General features: G+C 45.7%; 1 protein-coding gene across 1 annotated transcript in view; it reads left to right on the top strand.

Moving 5' to 3' along the window:
* Positions 1 to 18,773, top strand: part of ADGRB1 (adhesion G protein-coupled receptor B1) — a 198,183-nt gene that overhangs the window by 155,391 nt on the left and 24,019 nt on the right. The window contains exons 23-26 of the mRNA XM_041459547.1: positions 1,113 to 1,179; positions 4,780 to 4,865; positions 10,529 to 10,627; positions 18,481 to 18,652. Coding sequence (XP_041315481.1) covers positions 1,113 to 1,179; positions 4,780 to 4,865; positions 10,529 to 10,627; positions 18,481 to 18,652 — 424 coding nt within the window. The remainder of the gene's footprint in view (positions 1 to 1,112; positions 1,180 to 4,779; positions 4,866 to 10,528; positions 10,628 to 18,480; positions 18,653 to 18,773) is intronic.

Raw genomic sequence — 18,773 nt, forward strand, 5'->3', positions numbered from 1 at the left:
TCCTGCCCTGCAGCACTTAATTTGTGTGTCCATGCCCTGAATTGCTGGATTCCCCACCAAAAAAAAAAAAAAAGGGAATTTCAGCTCCAGTGCTGCTGTGGATGTTCATGGCTGTCACAGAGCCTGAGGGGTTTTTTTTGTCCAAGCACCTGCTCAAGCAGGGTCACCTGGAGGTGACCCAGGGCTGTGCCCAGGTGGCTTTTGAATGTCTCCAGTGATGGGGATTTCACAAGTGAAAGGGGGAAAAGTGTTTCCTTCCTGGCTTCACAGTAAAACATGAAAAACAAAAACTCAGAAAATTACTAAAAGTAATTTCAAAGTCATCTCATTCCACCCCTGACCTGGCAGGGACACCTTCCACTATCCCAGGTTGCTCCAAGCCCCATCCAGCCTGGCCTTGGACACTTCCAGGGCCTCAACCAAGAGCTGTCAAACGAGAGCTCCCTCAGTTTGAGAAGGCACCAGGCAGTTCAGGAGCCCAAATTCCACATCTGCTCAGTGCAGAAGGGAGATGTCCTTCTCAGGTTATGTGGTGTGAGGGAGAAGGAATGAGCTGGTTTCCAGAAAAGGCACCACACACTTCACATTCAGCTCATTCCATAAGAAATTCCACTCATGGAATGCTGTGAGTTCCCACCTTGCTGCTGTGTTGTTAAATTTCCCCATGGAGCCAATCTCAAAGAGAGTGAAGAAATGTCCTGCACCCCTGGAGCACACAGGGATCAGCAAATGAGCAGAGGAAAATTTCCACTCTTTCCCCTCTTTCTCCCATGTAAGTAGGACAAGAGCATCATCCTGCCAGCCAAATGCTGCAGCTGCTTCCAGGACCTGGTCTGAAACAGAGCACTCTCCTTAATTTGGAATGAATTCCCCTGTCAGATGTCATCCTGCGGGCAGCTCCCCAGGCAGAGGAGCCTTTATGCAAGTTCAGGAGAGATGGGAAGCAAAACTTGTTTGATTTAAAGTCTGAGAATTATTTTTTTTTTTATTATTTTTTGCCGTGGGGTGTCACCTCCCAGGCTGAACTCTGGCAGGCAGAGGGAAGAAGCCAACATGTGCCTGTTGGGGACATTTGCCACTGGGTCACTTTCTCTTCTCTCTTCATTTTCCAGCTGCTGGCTGTCATTAGAGGGAGGACTCCTCTATGCCTTCGTGGGACCGGCGGCTGCTGTCGTTTTGGTATTTAAGCTTGTCTGAAAGATTTCTTTTTTTCTCCTCTATAACTTATAGCAATTTCCTTGTTCTCTCAACCCAAGAATGCCCCTCTTTATTTCCACTTGTGTTTCGAAGAGCTTCCTCCTTCAGGAATAAAGAGCAAAGCCAACACTTTGGGATGGGGTTGGTTCTGAAATGTAATGTGCCTCAGCTCTCAGCCTTCCCCTCTGTCTTCACTGGAGCCCCCTAACATCTGATTAATGCTTTGCCTTGGTTTTGCCATGTCTGGATGGAAGGGTAGGATGATGGTGGAAAATTCTGACATTTTCCTTCAGAAAATGCTGTTCCTGGTGCTTTTCAGACCAGCTTTTATTCCTGGTTCATCCCAGGCCAGTGCATGTGAGCAGATTTCCTTGTCTGCAGGTGAAACTGAAATCTTCAAATCAATGCTGAGGGGATCTCTTCTGACCCTAAAAATGTCACGTTTGCTTTGAATTCAAAGAGATGTCAGGGTTAAAGTGGGCATTCCTAAACTCGAGCTCCTGCATGGGGAGTCCATTCTTCTGCCCCATCACCCTGGTTCCAACACAGCCCCAACACCAACATTGCCCAGTTATAAATTGAATTTAAGGTGTCATTTGAGGTGACATTCCTTCCCTGCTGCTGAGGCCTCACTGCCCATGAGAAGCTTCAGGGCTGAAAGAATCTGAGAACTGCTGCTCCTCCAGGAAATCCCTCCTGCAGCAATTTCTGATGGGTTTAAAGCCACGTTTGAGCCCTCACATCTTTCTGCAGTTTCTCTCCAGCTCGTTTTATCCAGTGGAGGAGCTTTATGCCCTATGAGGCTCCGGAGAGCCCCACAGGATTGGGGTTGTTGATACTCACAATTCCTTTTTCAGTTCAGGCTTTTGTTTCGTGCAGTGCCTGGGGGATGAAATGCCCCGCAGCAGGAGCTTACAGGAGAATAACTCCACAAAAAGCTCCTGCTGCCTCTATTCTCAGCGCTGTCACTGCACATCAAACCACCTTGGTGCCATCATTTCATCACAGTGACAAAGAGAAAAGCCAACAGCGGCCCCTCCTCTGCAAGAAATCAAAACTGGTATGAGCTGAGGTCTTTCATGTGGGGTTGTGACACAGTGATTTGGAGGGAGGAAGCTTTGGTAGTGCCCAGAGTCACTCTGCTGCCTCAAACCACCTCACTTTTGTTGTGCCAACAGCAAGGGAGGTGATCTTTCTATTTTTCCTCTTTTAAAGTGTGAGGATAACACAGGAGCCTGCTTCCATTTGGCAGCTCAGATTTCCCTCACCATCAAGCAGTGGAAATGGGATGTCCTCACAGAAGGGTCAGCACATGCAAATGGTGGTTCCTGCAGCTGATATTTGGCAGTGGTGAATCATCTCTGGGGGTGTCTGGCCCTGGTCAGCACCAAGGGAGAGGCCACACGCCTCATTTAGACTCCCTGACTCATTCCTGGCCAAAGTGACAAATTAATATTGCTCTGGTAGAGACACCAAAGAGCTTGGGGAAGAAGGAGAGGCATGGAAAGCCTTTTTATAAATGGGAACCTGCAAACAGATGAGCTCAGAAAGTTGATAACACTCTGAAGGTGGTTGGCCTGCAGCTTCAGCAATCTTCATAACTCACAGTCAGGCCACTGACACTGAACAGCTGCAGCTTTGAAGGATAAAGGTTTGACCTTTATTCTTAAAAATCCTGATCTACCTTAAGCACAGAGCTGTTGGAAGCAGTTCTGCTCGCCCAGCTGACGTGGAGCAGCCTCATGATAGTTGTGTGCAGGCTGAAGGCAGGGGGAGGCTCGTGGAACAAAGTGAGGACAGGGTCAGCAGTGGTCAGGTCGTGGTTGTCTCCAGGAATTTCAGACTTGAGGCTTTGCTTCTGGAAGTTGTCTCAAAGATGAAGAAGTAAAGCTACTCTGCATGTTACTGGAAGAATATCCCTGTGGTATCCCTGACTTAGGAAAAAAGTGGAGCCAAGATCAGAGCAGGGTGTTGATCAGTGTACTGGATTGATTGATTGATTGATTGATTGACTGATTGATTGATTAAAACCAGTGCAGAACTGCTCTTTGTTGTCTCCCCTGCTCCTTAGGAGTGAGGATGCACACTTTGGCCAGCCCTAGGAGAGGTCCAGCCACACTTCAACCCCACCTTTCCTCCTACCTGGCTGCACCTGAAGGAAAAACGTTCCTTGATCCTCCGCAGTGAAGGATCAGTGATCCTTTCAAAGTGCTCCCTCTCTTTCCAGGCTCACAAGCAGGCTTTGATTTCCTGCTGATCCTTGGCTGTGTCACTGTGCCTGACTTGCCAGTGCTGTTTCTCTGAATCAATACCATGGTGAACTCTAGAAGTGGTCTCAGCTGTCCACTGACCCAGCAGCTGATGCACACAAAAAGAACTGCAATTTCTGAGATTTTCCGTGGATTCCCAGCTGTGGGCTCCACATCAGTGAGCTGGTGAAACCAGCAGAAAGATTGATCAGTGTTTTGAGGATGATTTAGGCAATTAGGCAGAGGCTTGGTCCTTTTCCTTGGGTCAGGTGATTCTTTGGATCTCTTAAAATCAAAAACACCTGAAGTCACATGAATTTGTCTCTGAATTTGGCCTTAAAACATTTCCCTGCAAGCCCCACGTGCAAAACAGCATTGACCACACGTTTCTACCACCAGCAGCTGTTTCACTGACAGAAAAACCAGGAGAATGTCTCCTTTTTCCACCATCACGACCTCCTCTACGCAGGGGTGGGGCTGGTGTGTCACTAACGTGTTGGGGATGGGGTTTGTAAAGCAGATGCAGCTGGCAGCAGTGGATGCAGTTGGAAAGGCACAGGGAGGATTTTGGGGTCACTCTGCAGGATCTCAGCTCTGTCCAGACTGTGTTTCACTGTGGATTTTTGTTTCTGGTGGACACAGACATCCCTGCTCTCACCCTGAGGAAAATGGACTGCATGGAATTGTAACACCTACTAATTTTTTTTGGGAAGTTCTCCATGCTGTGCCATCTTCAGTATCTCCCAAGACATCCCACCAGAGCAGATGATGTTTCTACTTGCTCCAGTGCCCCTCTACCTCTTATTTTGAGAGCAGCAGTGGCGTTTCACCAGGAAAGATCTGTGACACATTGTCTGAATTCTCTTAATGCTGCTTCTGACTCCAGAAGGTGCTTTGGGAAGCAGCCAGTGCCAGCCCACTGCTCTTCTCTGTACTGGCCACTCTCTGTTTGGATTAGCCCAAAAAATTGTTGCTGTGCCTGGAGTTTGCCTTGCTGGACCTCAGGCAGTGTTGGGGTTCGAGCAGCCCTGCAGCAATCTGGGAAATTCCCAGTCTCTTCTGCTTCATGGAGACCTGGCTGAGGGTTGGACCTGATGATCTTGGGGGGTCTTTTCCAATCTTAATGATTCTCCAACCTCCCTGATCTGCTGCCAGCTGCATTCTGCTGTCCTGCACTCACTGATGCACGGTCAGGGGAGGTGGGACAGTGGGGGACACAAGGGGTGGTGGCCTGCAGGGGTGTGACCTGGCTTTGGGAGAAACCCTTCTGTGTTACTGAGCTTGACCTGACCCTCCTGAGAACAAAACTTGTGTGTTGTTTCTCTTTTGACAGGTGAACATGGTTATTGGCATTCTGGTTTTTAACAAACTTGTATCCAAAGATGGAATAACAGATAAGAAACTGAAGGAACGGGCAGGGTATGCCTTATCAATACATATAAGTAAAGAGTGAAAATAAAAACCAAGAAATACCCAAGGTTGTGATCAATAACCAGGCAAGGGGTGAAAAAAGAGATTGAGGATGCAGACAAAAATAAAGCAAAACCAGATTTTAACAAAATGAAAGAAAAAACCACACTTGATTTAATGCCTTTGCACTGTCATTCAGTGCAGCAGGACACAGAAATCCAAGAAGCAGCCCTGTGTTGCTGTGGAGGAAGGATAGAAGTTCATCTCTTTGTTAAAATGGCTTCAGCCAAGGCTCATATATCCTCCCAGAAATGAGGGAGAGCAAAGTGGCTCTTGTCAGTAACTCCTGGAGACAGCAGAGAGAGACTCAGCACTGCTGAGTGTGGCACGAGCTGGGTGACAGAGGGGTCGTGTCTGAGGGCTGGCAGGGCTCTCAGGGACAGCAGAGGTGTGTGATGGAAGGGAATGGGTTCTGGAGGTCTGGCAGAGAACAGAGCAGCAGATGGATGCAGTAGGAGAGGTGAGTTAAGAACCTCTGCTGCGAGAAAAAATTCTGCTGCCATCTGAGGTTCTTTATCTTCTCCACAGACTCCATTCCTGAATCCAGAGGATTTTTATTACCTGGTTTCCTTTGGAGTACAAATCCAAGAGTTGACTCCCCATTTCTCCCCACCCTGGTGTCTCCCAGGGCTTTGCCCAGGGCAGCAGCTCCCGGGCAGGGCTCTCTCTTGGGTTACTCCCAAACTTTTGGCAGTGGCTGTTTTGCCACTGCCAGTATCCCCAGCAGGATGAGAATCCCTCTCCTCTCCATTTCCAGGAACAAACCTGCAGTCTGCTCAGATTTTATCCCTGAGCAAGGGACAGAAATGGCAGGCTGACACTCTGAGTCTCCTCAGATAACCAGGTCAGATGTGTGTTGCTTTCCCCTGCCTTTTTGTCTCCTTGTTGCAGTCAGAGAAGCTCTGTCCATACCTTCTGCTGGGAAAAGCAGGGATCTCTGCTCCCAATTGTCCACTGCAGGAATTTGTTTTATCGCTGTGGGTAACAGCTGTGTTCTGGAAGGAAGAAGTTCTTCACAAAGGAATGAGGAGAGCAAAAGCTGTTCTGGTTCCTCTGCATGGAGGCAGAGTTTGAAACCTTTGGAGGCTGGTGGAGAAAGCACAGGATGCATAGATATATCCTGTCTGTCCAAGTGGAGGGAGAAAGAGTCTCCACTGAGTCTCAGAGGGCAGGGGTGGATAATATGGATGAGCTTCAATATTCCTGACGCTGTTTTTTAATTGAGTGGTGGAGGCAAAACCCAGGGTAGAGGCAAATTCTTATCCAGGACCTCAAATCCTGTCTTCAGTTTTGGGCCCCTCACTCCAGGAAAGACCTTGAGGGGCTGGAGCATGTCCAGAGAAGGGAACAGAGCTGGGGAAGGGTCTGGAGCATCAGGGAAGGCTCAGCCTGGAGAAAAGGAGGCTCAGGTGAGACCTCATCACAGCTCCCTGAAATAGGGAGTGGTGTGGTGAGCTGAGGGTCAGTCTCTACCAGGTAACAAGTGACAGGACAAGGGGAAATGGCCTCAAGCTGCACCAGGGGAGGTCCAGGTTGGATATTTGGAAAAATTTCATCCCCAAAAGGATGACCAGGCTTTGGAACAGGCTGCCTGGGGAAGTGGTGGAGTCACCATCCCTGGAAGTGCTCCAGAAACAAGTGGACCTGGAACTTTGTGACAGAGTTTAGTGGCCATGGAGGGTTTTGATCAAAAGTTTGGACTCGATCTTGGAGGTCTTTTCTAACCTTAACAATTTTGTGAGAAACACAGGGACCTGTTTAGGCTCATGGTTTATCAGCAGTTGATACAACCAAGTTGATACAACCAAGCCTTGGGGTCCCTGGGTGCAGCAAAGGGGAATTTTGGTGCCTGAGCAGTGCCATGGCCATAAAACAAGAGGAGATTTGGATAATCAGAGATACCAGCTGCTGCTGGGTTGAAAAATATGCAAAGAAGTGACCTTGGTGCATTGCTTCGAGCAGCTGCTAACAAGCAAGTGCTTCATTCTGGATGATGCCTTCTTGACAAAGAGAGAACTCAAAACAACACCCGGGCTGCAAGGCAGGGTCTGGAGCAGGGTAATTCCACTTGAAAGTCAGCACTGCAGTAAATGGTTTATTGGATTAGCAAAGCAGTGAGTTGCTGCCTCTCAGTCCCTCCCTCTCTAATCCAAACTGCACACGGAGTGACCTTATTTAATACACAGCAGCTGGTTATTGATCACACTCAGAGTTGGGCTTTAAAAACAAAACCTGCAAGGCAACAAAACAAAGAAAACAAAAAAAAAAAAACAAAACCAAAAAAGTAATTTTTCTGATGTTCTTTGTTTTTTTTCTTTCTTTTCTCTTTTTCCCCCTTCTTTCGTGTCCGTGTGTGTGTGTGCAGCACTTTTAAGCCTTTTCTGTGCTCAATGGTTTTGTTCTCCCTTCCCAAGTGCCCCTGCTGAGAGTGTGGGAGCACTTTTGAGAGCCCTGGTGCCCCTTTCCCTTTAGTTCTCTGCTTCTGGCCTGGGCTTGGGAACCGTGTTGGAAGGTAGATCTGAAGAAAATCAGAATGAGTAAATGGCCTTGGAGATGTTTGGACCTGAGGAGATGGTCTAAAGAAACGTTGTGTTTCCTTTAGCAGAGGCAAGAAGTATGGTTCAGTGTTGCAAAAACAGTTTTTTTAAAAGGGTGAAAAAAAAAATCCACCAAAAATAAGGGAAAAAAGAGCCGTTGGATGTTAAGAGGAGCCCAGCACGCACTCCACAGATTGGTTGTCACAAATTCATCCATGTCAACAGTTCTCATGAAATAGTACCTGAGACACAGGAATTCTGCCCTGTACTTAGCAGTGGAAATAGCTGTGATTATTGTTGTCACATCTGTCAGAAAATGCAGATTTTCTAGTGGCAGTGATTTTATAGGTGGATCACAAAACCAGGCAGTAGAGGAGGGGTTGTGAATACCTGGAGAGCTGGAGAAAAGCCAAAACTTGTCTGGGAATGGAGAAAACCATCCCAGAAAACAGTCTCTGTTGGTGGCCAACTCCACCACCACTGTTTGAGCTCTCTTGAAGGGACTACTACCAAAAAATGAATGTTTTAATGTCAGGAGCCTTTAAAATTAATTTCGAATGTATTCAGCCAGTGTTTATTCCACATTTGTGTGCTCACACAGGCAGGGAGGAAGATTGAGACCATCAGGGATATTCACCAAGGCTAATTTTAGCTGAGTTTAATTTCTCTGGGCTTCCTCTGCCACTTCTGAGGAGAGTCAGGAGCTTTGTCCTCCCTTTGAGGACCTGTTCTTTCGTCTCTGTTGATCACATAAACCACCCAAGAGGAGTTTGCCCCAAAACCTTGTGTGAAATAATCTCTGTGCAGGTGTCCTGGTGGGGTGGAACAGGGCTGGGTTGTCAGAGCACAGAGAGAGTGACTAGGAAGGTGATAACTCCACTGAGACAGGAAGGGATTGGGATTGCCCTTCCTTTGGGAATGGTTCCTTCTGGGAATGTGCTCCTGCTCTTCGGGCTGTGGATGGTGGAAAGCACTGCTCAATAAAAGGTAGCAAAGTCCAGGCTCCAGTGAACACACCAGATGAGCCCATGAGCTGTTTGTGGATGTTTAGGAAGCAGAAAAAGCTAAATTAAATGAAGGCATTATTCACTGTGATTATTTAATTAGCTTCCCTTTCATATGCACAGGCGCCAATCTAAACCTGCTACGGAAATTCAATATATTAACAACCTCATGCCCCCAGCCAGAAGGAATTAGGAGATAAATGTACCCACATCAGTGCCCACTGCTTGCAACTTTCTGCATAAACACACCCAACAGCAGCTACAGTTGTGTGTTTACAGTGGTCTTTTGGCCAGTTCTCTGTGATTCAATGTCATTCATGTTTTTTCTGGTACAATTTCCCATCAAATTCCTCAAGTCAATCTACTTTTTTTCTTTTTGCTGCCTATCTCTGCCTTTCTCTGTCTCTCTGCTTATCTGTTCTTTGTGGCTTATAGATTTGGGGATAAGCTGTCGTATTTTTTTAGTTTTTATTTTTTAAGGGTCGTGCACCTAATGCCTCTCCAGACCCACTTTATCTTTGGTTCAGCCATTGTCCTCACAGGATTTACACCATCCTTCCTGGAAGATATTTATCTGTGGACACAGGAGCTAATTTCCTCTGTGTCTGAAAGCTTCTGTGGGATGCCTTAGTCATTATTCTGCACGGGAATGATGACTTATGTCACTGTAATTAATGAAAAGATCAATCAATAGGTGCTTGAAAGGGGGCCACTGGGCCCACTGCTGCTGCTGTGTTGGTGCTCATCAGGATGTCTTTTTGCAGTGAGACTGAACAGAGAGCCACCAAAGCTAAGAAATGCTCTGTGGAGTCCCCTGATCTCTCTCCCAGGCAGGGCAGGGCCATAAAACCCCTCCTGGTTGGGGCAAACCTCCCTCAGCAGCATCCCCACCACACACCCCAGGGATGACAGACCCTATGCTGTCTTCTGGCAGTGATTTCCTGTCTTCTCTGATGCCAGGCACAGCAGGAAGGTCTGGGGGATGTTTTGCAGACTCCTTCCTGTTTTCCAAGCCAGATCTGACGTGGGTGTGGATCTGTGCAGGCCAGGGAGAGCACACAACCAGTAAATTCTGGGAGGCAACGGGGCCAGTGCCAAGCTAATGTGGCTTCTGGGCTCCTGAAGAGGAGCTGAATTGGTGGGATGGGGTGGTTCCCACACATCAGCTGCTAAAAATCCCAAGGATGTGCTTTAGCAGATCCCCTCATACCAGCAGCCTTCAGTGGCCTGTTTCTGTGGTTGGTCCCATCCAAAAAAAAAAAAAAAAAAAAAAGTGGGAGCAGCAGGTGGGAATAATTCTCAGGGTTCATCCCAAAGATGTTTTTGGCTCCAGAACAGGATGTGAAAAAAGGAATGTTTCAGAAACAGTCAGCCAGTTGGGTTCCTTTCAGGGCAGGTTAGGGGGCTAAGGAAACACCCAAGCTCAGATTAATTTCAGGACATAAAAGAGTCCCATCCTGCATCAGTGAGGGAAACAAAAAATCAAAAAGTGGCCTCTGACCAAAAACCAAAGAGTGGCCTCTGTCCTGGTCTCACCAGCTCCCAGTCAGAGAAAATAAGTGACTTATCCCTTGCATTGCTTTAGGACAGAAGATAAGCAGTCACAGCCCCCACAGCCCTACTTCTTGCCTTCTACTGCACAACCCTGCCACCTTTTTTGTTTTGGAGCAAAAAGGCCAGGAGGGAAAAGAGCAATTTCTCAAAAAAAACCCAAAAAAACCAAACTAAAAGAAGGAGGTGGAGACTGGGAGAGCAGTACTGGTTTCTCTTCCTTGGGTGCCAGAGAGACACCCTGAATCTGGCAAGACTTTCACCAACACAGTTCCACCCTCTCCAGCAGCACCAACAAATCTGAGTTGTCCATTTCCCCCCGTTCCCCGCATCTGGAGTGGTACAGATGAGAGAGTTTTAATTCCTGCCTGTCTTTCATTTCTCTTCCCAAACTGGGTATGGTTGGTTGGCTCCCTTTTCTCCTTCCTTTCTTTTTGGCTTCTCTTCCCCTTTCCTTTCGACGTTTGTGCTCATGAGCGAAGTGTTTTGTTTTGTTTCAGTCTTTTGGTTTTAATTGCAGTCAGATGGCAGTGCCCCTTTACGGCATGACGCTCAAATGTTCCAAGTGTGGAGTAGTTTCTTCTGCTGAAGTTTCGGCCACAGCCACCAGTAACGCCATGTTAGTTCCTCTAATTTCAACTTCTTTTCTTTCTTTCTTACTTTCCACTCCTTTTTTTATTTTTTTTTTGTTTTGTTTTGTTTCGGTTTTTTTCTGTTCATTTTGATTTTCGCTTTTCAGTTCCTTTTTTTATTTCCCTCTTCCATTTCCCTGCACTCACCAGCCCATGTTTGTTTTCTCTCCCCATGTCCCTGCCCACCTCCCTGACATCCCCCAGCTCTCCCCGACCTCATTCTGTGGGCCATGAGTAGAGCAGGGCTCCTGCAACACCCCTGGAGCTGATGGGCTGGATCCTGAAAAGCACTTTTTTGACATGCCTAGATTTAAGATTTAAGCATGTGACCAGCCCATGGAAGACAAAGGGACTGTGAATTTGTTGCAAGCCATGTTTAATTTGTTTAATTTGTTTTATGCTCCGTTCTTGGAGTTCCAGACTTGAAGCTGTGATTCCCAGTAATTCTGGTGGTAGACAGGGACTCCAAAATTCAGCTTTGTCAACCACTTGAGCACCTGCTTGAGTGTTTTCCTCCAGAGGCTGCAGAGCACTGAGTGTGGCTTAAGTGAGTTGGTGAATCACTTCTAAGTGGGTTTTTTCTCCTCTTATGAAATGCTGAAGTTAATACCTTGTAGGCCTGCAGGTCTGATTTGATAAGTGTTGACTGCCTCTTTTGGACCCCTGAAAGCACTTGGAATTAATTCTCAAAATCTTAAAGCGTTTCATTGCTCTGAGTTACAAAAGTCAAATGCTGTTAAATCTCTTCTTAGATGCTGCTGGAGTTAGCTTAAAAAAAAAATAAAAATTCCAGAGCTTTGTTCTGCTGGAGAAATTGCTATTTATGTGGTTGGCTTTTTTCACAAAGGTTAAGGTTGGAGGGAGAGTGATGAGGGAAGGTTTTTCTTTCTTCCTTCCCTTTTGGAAATTTTATTATCTGTATCACATCCAAGTGATGCTACACTTTGGTTTTGATGTCTAAATTAGTACATGCAAAACGTGTGAGGGAAACAGTCTCAGATCATTTGCAGTTTGAAAATTCCTACTTTTAATTAATCTAAACTAAAAGAGGCAGCCGATGGCCAGCTCTCAAAACGTAGAAAGATAAAAGAAAATCAACTCAAGAGCACCTGGAAGATGTCCCTGTTCATGGCAGGGGGTTGGAATGAGATGTTCTTTAAGGCCTCTTCTAACCCAAACCATTTTATGATTCTGTGAATCTCAGTGAAATGAAGAACTGAACAAAATCTGATTTATTTTTCACTGCTAAGGTCATTTACTCACCTTTTTCAGCAGTGCCCAGCTGAGATGGAATCAGTCCAGACATGTGTACCACAAGTCTGGAATGAGCAGCTCGCTGCTTTTTGGATTCCTGTAACTGCAGAGCAATGTTAAACCAGCAGTAGATTTACTATTAATAAATTAGACTCTTAAATAGGAGAGGCTTTCTGTTCATAGTAAATTAATTTTAAAAGTTAAAGAGTCTCAAGTCCCTCTCCAATAGTGTCTGACATTGGTCTGCAATAAATCACAAATTCTGATTCATCTCCAAATCAGGAGAAAAAAGGGATATGAAAGCCAGATCTCCTATTCATCCTGCTTCTCTAATTTAAGTGGATTGACAGAAATTGGAGGGCTCTTGTAAGAGGATTTTTTACTGTTTTGTTTCCCAGCAGATTGGGTACCTCGGATGACAGTGTCCGGTATCAATTTGGTTGTTTGTCCTCAAGTGTTCCGTGCTCTTATCCTTGCAAAGGGAACACTGAGGAATACACAAACAAGTTCACTCATTTCCCCTTGTGATCCACTTCATCCCTCAGCTGAACTGTTCCGGGTTTTCCTCCTCCAAATTTCTTGCAAATGATGTTGCCAAAAAGGCAAAACTGTGATTATTCTTCATGCCACTGCCACCCTTCTGCTGGGCTCCCTCCTCCCAGGCCTTGCAGCAGCTTTGCCATTCAGTTTGTTCATTTTGAAATGTGGATTAAATGCCATGAAGATTCCTGGCTCCTCCCTGGCCTGGAATAAGCCATAATTTTTTAGTGCAGAGCACATCAAGGGTGTTCCTGTCTTGTTCCTGCTGGGGTTGCTCATGCCCTCCCCAGCTTCCCTGCCTTAGATTCCAGAGTTTTATTTCTGGGGTAGCACAGAGTGAGAAATAGATCCCTTAGACTGTTTTTCTTGGATTTAGGAAATCTTTGTGGTGAGATCTGTGGTTGGAGAAGGAGATGTAAAAAGGAGGAAAACAGAGGGAACTGATGGGAGAGAAAAGTGACAGAAGTGGAAAAATAAGTACTGGAAATGGTGTGATTTCTTGACCTGGGGAATGATAAATGGAAATGTTTGGATATCTGTGACTTGTTAGGGGTTAGCTGGACTTGACAGGTGTGGGTTAAATAAATCCTTCCCTTCAGGCTGTGCTGAAGACGATCTTGCAAGACCTGTGTTCCCACATTTCCTCCCATTTATTGCTGCCTGTAGGGCACCCTCAGCCAGTGAAACGTTGCCTTGTAATTAATTTGTCTTTGCTACCCATGAAAATTATTTTATCTGAGATGGAAAATGTGTCTCAGGGGCTTGGTTTTTCTTGGTGCTGGCTGTGAATGAGGGAATCCACTGCAGATAGCAGGAAGTGCTGAGGGATGGATGGATGGATGGATAGATGGATGGATGGATGGAAGGAAGTTGATGTCCCATCCCTGAAAATGTCCAAGGCCAGGTTGGACAGAGCTCTAAGCAGCCTGGGATAGTGGAAGGTGTCCCTGCCCATGCCAGGAGATTGAAACTAAATGATCTTTAAGGTCCCTTCCAACCCAAACCACTCCATGAATTTATGAATCCGTGCCAAGCAGATCATTGGAAATCTGGACCCTCAGGCTCTGACCAGTGGGAAGAGACTCGCCCAAGACTAAAACCCTGGCACAGTGTATTTTTCCAGGCATCCCACCCAAGAGGCAATGTCAGGGGTTCCTCATGACCCTTATCATCATCATTCCTCTTAAATCCTTAGGAATTTACGTGTCAAATCTCCCATCTAAGGGTTTAGCCCTTTTTCTTGGCTCAATATCCTTTTAGGGAGTCTTGGATGTCAAATTTTCTGCCTGTATTGTAATTCCAGGATTAATGTGAGTCAGTGCTTCCATGCATGGCTGGTCTAGGAAGGACACTGTTCCTCAGGAGAGTGTTGTTCTCATGGTTCAAGGAATTTGAAATCCTATCCTTACCTGGGGATAATACCTGGATCCTGCAAGTCCTTCTTGGACTCTCAGAGAACACCTTCCTTAATTAAAGGTGAATAATGAAGCAGCCTGGTCACAGCTGCCTCATCACCTGCCTGTCTCATGTCATAAAATCATCACAGAATGGTTTGGGTTTGGAGGGACCCTAAAGTTTATCTCATTCCAGACCCCCCACTATGAACACTTTCCACCAGACCAGGCTGCTTAGGGCAGTTTAGAGGCATTTGATTTCCTGTTCCCCTAATTTCATTATTTATATTGCAGCTACTGGGAGTAGAATAATCTTTTAGGGGAGAATAGAAATCACAGCAGGTGTTTCTTTTTTTGCCTGCGCAAGGGAAGAGCAAGCAGAGTTTCCCCTCGTTTTTGGTTACAGGTTTCCTATCCTGGTTATATAGGCATTGAGTTACAGAGATTTGCTCTAAAAGTGGCCCTAAAATTGGGACAACACTCTTGCTTTTGGGAGGAACAGTTTGTAAGTGTTTAAAAAGTGTTTGAAGCCAGGTTGGATGGAGCTGTGAGCAGCTGGTCTAGTGAAAAGTGCCCCTGCTCATGGCAGTGGGGTGTAGTGAGATGATTTTTAAGGTTCCTTCCAGCCCAAACCATTCTATGATTCTGTAATTCTGTGAACACGGGTCAGAGGAGCAGAGAAGCACGAGAGAATAAATAAAACACATCCCTGTACTGTGATTTTCCTGCAGCAGAACTGCTGGTGTGTAAGGAGCCATCCATTATTTGTTGAGTCCAGCGACCAGTTCCCTTTTCAGAGCTCCTCTCCAGGAGCTGCTTTTGAATTATAAAGTGATTTTTTTTTCCTTCTGCTGCTTCTTTAACTTAAGTTGCTGCTGCTCCGTCAGGGTTGAGTAATGAAAATAATTGATCACTTTGCCCTTTGTAATGGCCCTTTACATCTTTATTGGCATGTCCTGTGTGTCCCCCTGCACTTGCCTTTTCTCAGGGTGCAGGACTCTTCATCTTTCTTCATGTAGATCTTTATCTCCAAACCCATTCTTTTTGCTCTTTCCATTGCTTTCCTCTGAGTGCAATCCATTTATTCTGCTTCTTTTGCAAAGACAAAGACTCTCCATGCTTCCAGCTGCTTAAAGGACAAAACCACAGATAGATTTTGTCATTTTGGCCAAATCCTTGCTGCCAGGGCAGGGTCTGGTGTGTGCTTTCATAAGGCTGTTTCTCATGGTAGATCCCATGTTTTAGAGCACATTAGGAGTGGTTGAGGGAGCTGGGATGGTTTATCCTGGAGAAAAGGAGGGTTGGGAGGACCTTATCACTCCTTGAAGGGGTTGGTCTCTTCTATCAAGCAACCGAATGAAAGGAAATGGCCTCAGGTTGCACCAGGAGAGGTTCAGGTTGGATATTGGGGAAAATTCTTCACTGAAAGGATGATCAAGCATTGGCACAGAGACTGTTCAGGAGATGCTGGAGTCCCCATCTCAGAAGGATTTAAAAGCTGTGTAAATGTGGCACTTGGAGACATGGTTTAGTGCTGGGTTTTGCAGTGCTGGGAAAAGATTTGGACTTGATCTTAGAGGTCTTTTCCAACCTCACATGGGATGCTGCTGTCCTTGTCCTGAGGGCTGTCATAAATGGGATAAATAAGAGAATCTGCCAGCTAATTCCTTTGTCCCAAGCAATAAAAGTAATGGATTTATTGATCATGGCTAATCCATGAAAAGCCATTAGGTGGTCACAGTGTCTTTGTATAACAATTGATCATTTCATATCACATCTCATGATACGCATCCTAATGTGATATTTCTTAGGTCCTATAAGTAATTCTGGGATCTTTTTAAGGATTCACTGTGCCTCCCAAAAAAAGGGACAGGTGGGAAGGTGGTTGAAGTATGAGTCCTGCTATGAATTCAGCTCACAGCAAGTAAAATTAAGGGCAGTCTCACAGAAAACCCACTTGTCTTCCTGTAAGTTTTCACCTGAAATTTCAGCCTGTACCAGATTTCTTTAATGGAGCTTTTAATTTGGAGTTTAATATTTCAAAAATCTAAGCAGAGCCTTGCAAGTGAAATTAGAGTGAGATCCATTTCCTGTGACCTGTTGCCACCTGCTGCCTGAGAATAAAGATGATGCATTTAAGTATCAAGCAGAATTTCCATCAATTTTGTAAGGGATGAATGCTGCTGAGAAGGCATCTGGAAGGTGAATCACAAAGAGAGCAAAACTCTGAGCTGATGTAAGTCAGCACAACTTGGGAAAATCCTGATTTGATCCAGCTGAATATGTGGTCATCAGCTCAGCTGGAAGGGCAGATGATGTTTTCATCATCTGGTTGGAAGGGCAGAGCAAATTGACCCAAACAATTCATTCTTAAAGCAGGTTTTGAAACCAGCGGGTTCACATCTGACCATGTGCTGAAAAGAAACATAATTTACATATAATTTACCTTCTCAGCAGCATCCCTTGCAACCCCAGATCCACATCTAAGTCTTGGATCCAGATCCAGTTCATTGTCATTATGAGCCTGCAGCTCTTTTCAGGAGTGAAAAACCCACCCAGATTCAGTTATTTGGTTCAGACCTGGCTCAGATCCATTGCCAGGCTTCCTGTTTCACCTTGGTGGCAGTAACATCCACAGAATGGGTGTACCAGGAGTGTTCTGGAACTCCAGATAATTCCAGGAAGCAAGGTTGTCTCTTACAGACCTTTCCCAGCAGCTTTTATTGAACTTCATAGTTTCCCCTTGCTGCTGGAATTATTTCTTCTCTTCAGCCATGTTGTGTTGGCTGATAATTGCATGGAAGACACATCTAGAAAGGTTCCTTTTCAACCAAATCTTATCTTTCCATTCAGCATTTCTGCCTCACTGATTTTTTTTCTTTCATGCACTTGCTGCTTAGCCAGATTTATGAAGGCACTACTACAAATGACAGCAAAGAGAGATTTCAGTGTAATGAGACAGACTTCAGAGAACTGGAATAAGTTATTTCTCTTTAGGAGTTGTTTGGTTGAGGGCTAGGGGTTTTTTTTTTGGATTTTTTTTAGTAGTACTTTGAAAGCATAGTTCGTCTTGGGTATTAAAGAGCAGCATTTGCCATCCAAGATAAAATTACAAGATACCAGATTATGTCATGGCCTTTACCTTACAAAGAGGTTTCATAATGCTTGTTCTAATTAAAAAGAAAAATAATTCCATTTCCCTGCTCCCTTGGGTCAATTAAATTCCTTAATAATACCATTAATGACCAGACCCAAGTGTGGACAGGCTGTAGGGATATTTGCAAATAGGGTCTCATTCTGCCTATAAAAATAAACTGTCACTTTAGTGTCTGGTCATTGCAGAACTGATGTTAACAATCCTTCAAAAACCCTTAATGAAGCCAGGGTATTCTATCCTGACGTCCAAACCTGTATCCAAGCTCCAGCTTTGTTCAGGTAAAACTCTCACTGAGGTCTGTGAGCTAACCAGCAAGTAAACATTAAACCCTTGGTCATAGATCAGGAAATGGTGAGCAAGTCCCATGTAAGTACTGCTGAACATGTTTCATGGTATCTGTCCTGTAATTTCTTGTCTTGCCTGTATTTGTCTGCATTTGAAGGTTTTCTTTTAGATTCTCTTGTTATTCAAGGCCTTCTCTGGTTTGTTAGGTAAAAGCCCACAGGGAAATTCTCCTCATATTCTTGGTGCCAAATAGATGGGATGAGTGACAACTTAAAATCTCCCTAGTCAGCTGTTAAAATTGTTTGGGATCTTTTTTTTTGGTTGGAGAGATGGATGCCTGAAGAGTCCTTGGGAAAAGAGCTGCTTTCCCATTTGCAGGGCCGTCATTCACAGCTAAAATGGAGTTTCCTGGGGTAGCATCACAGAAAACTTGTTTTGTCCAGTTTTCTGTCTTGTGAATGGAGATGTGGCTTGAATCTCAAGTTAATATCCACACAGGAATAAACTTACAGGAATTGTCAAACATGGAACAAAAAGTTGGGGTTTTTTCCCAAAGCATCAGCTGGGGAGATCTCACAAGAAAGCTGAAAATTTTCTGACCACAGGGAGATGAGGTCAGGTTTTAGTCCCCCTGTTTGTCGTGGGGACCATCACCTGTAGATTAAAAGGAGAAATACAAATATTTCAGTCTGCACATCAGCTCTCTGCCTGTCCGTTTGAGTCACTCGAAAGTGTGACACGTCCCAGTGTTGGTGTCTTCCATGTGCTGTGGAAGTCCAAGTGTCTGTGACCCGAGTACCGACAGCCATCGTGACAGACCAGTCTCTGCTGCAACTGTTCCCCTCCCCCTTGGCAACCTGCAGTGATTGTATTTTGTCTCCTTCCCTTGGGAAAAGCCGTGGTGGTGGATTAGGGGCAGAGTGGGAAGGGTGTTGAAAGGGGAGGGAGGGATCCGCATCCTTCCTCCCCACCTCCAGTTTTATGCATGACTGCACTGTTGGGAAGTTGTCCCCTCTGTTTGGGTGGCATGAGTGTGCAGAGCCTCCTCGTCCCTGAGCTTCCCTGGGAGAGGGGCTCAGGAAAGGTCTCCCTCACGGAGATGCTGGCTGGAAAAATCCTCTGCAGCCCGGTGGGATTGGGAGGCTGAATTAGAACCCCACCTGGAAGTGGGTGAGGTGGAGCTGAGCTCTCTTTCCCTCTCCCTTGACAGGGCATCCCTCTGGAGCTCCTGCGTGGTGCTGCCCTTGCTGGCTCTCACCTGGATGTCTGCAGTCCTGGCCATCACCGACCGGCGCTCGGCGCTTTTCCAGATCCTTTTCGCCGTCTTCGACTCCTTGGAGGGATTTGTCATCGTCATGGTCCACTGCATCCTCAGGCGGGAGGTGAGAGGGAGGAGTCATTATATGTTACATAATTAATGTTATTTCCCATAAAAAACACCTGGAAAAGCAGCCTAGCCAGCCAGGTAACTTCTCTAACCCTACAGATTTCGCTTTGGGGGAG

The sequence above is a fragment of the Pyrgilauda ruficollis genome, unplaced genomic scaffold, assembly GCF_017590135.1.
Source record: "Pyrgilauda ruficollis isolate IOZ18807 unplaced genomic scaffold, ASM1759013v1 scaffold138, whole genome shotgun sequence".
NCBI classification, from domain to species: Eukaryota; Metazoa; Chordata; class Aves; order Passeriformes; family Passeridae; genus Pyrgilauda; species Pyrgilauda ruficollis.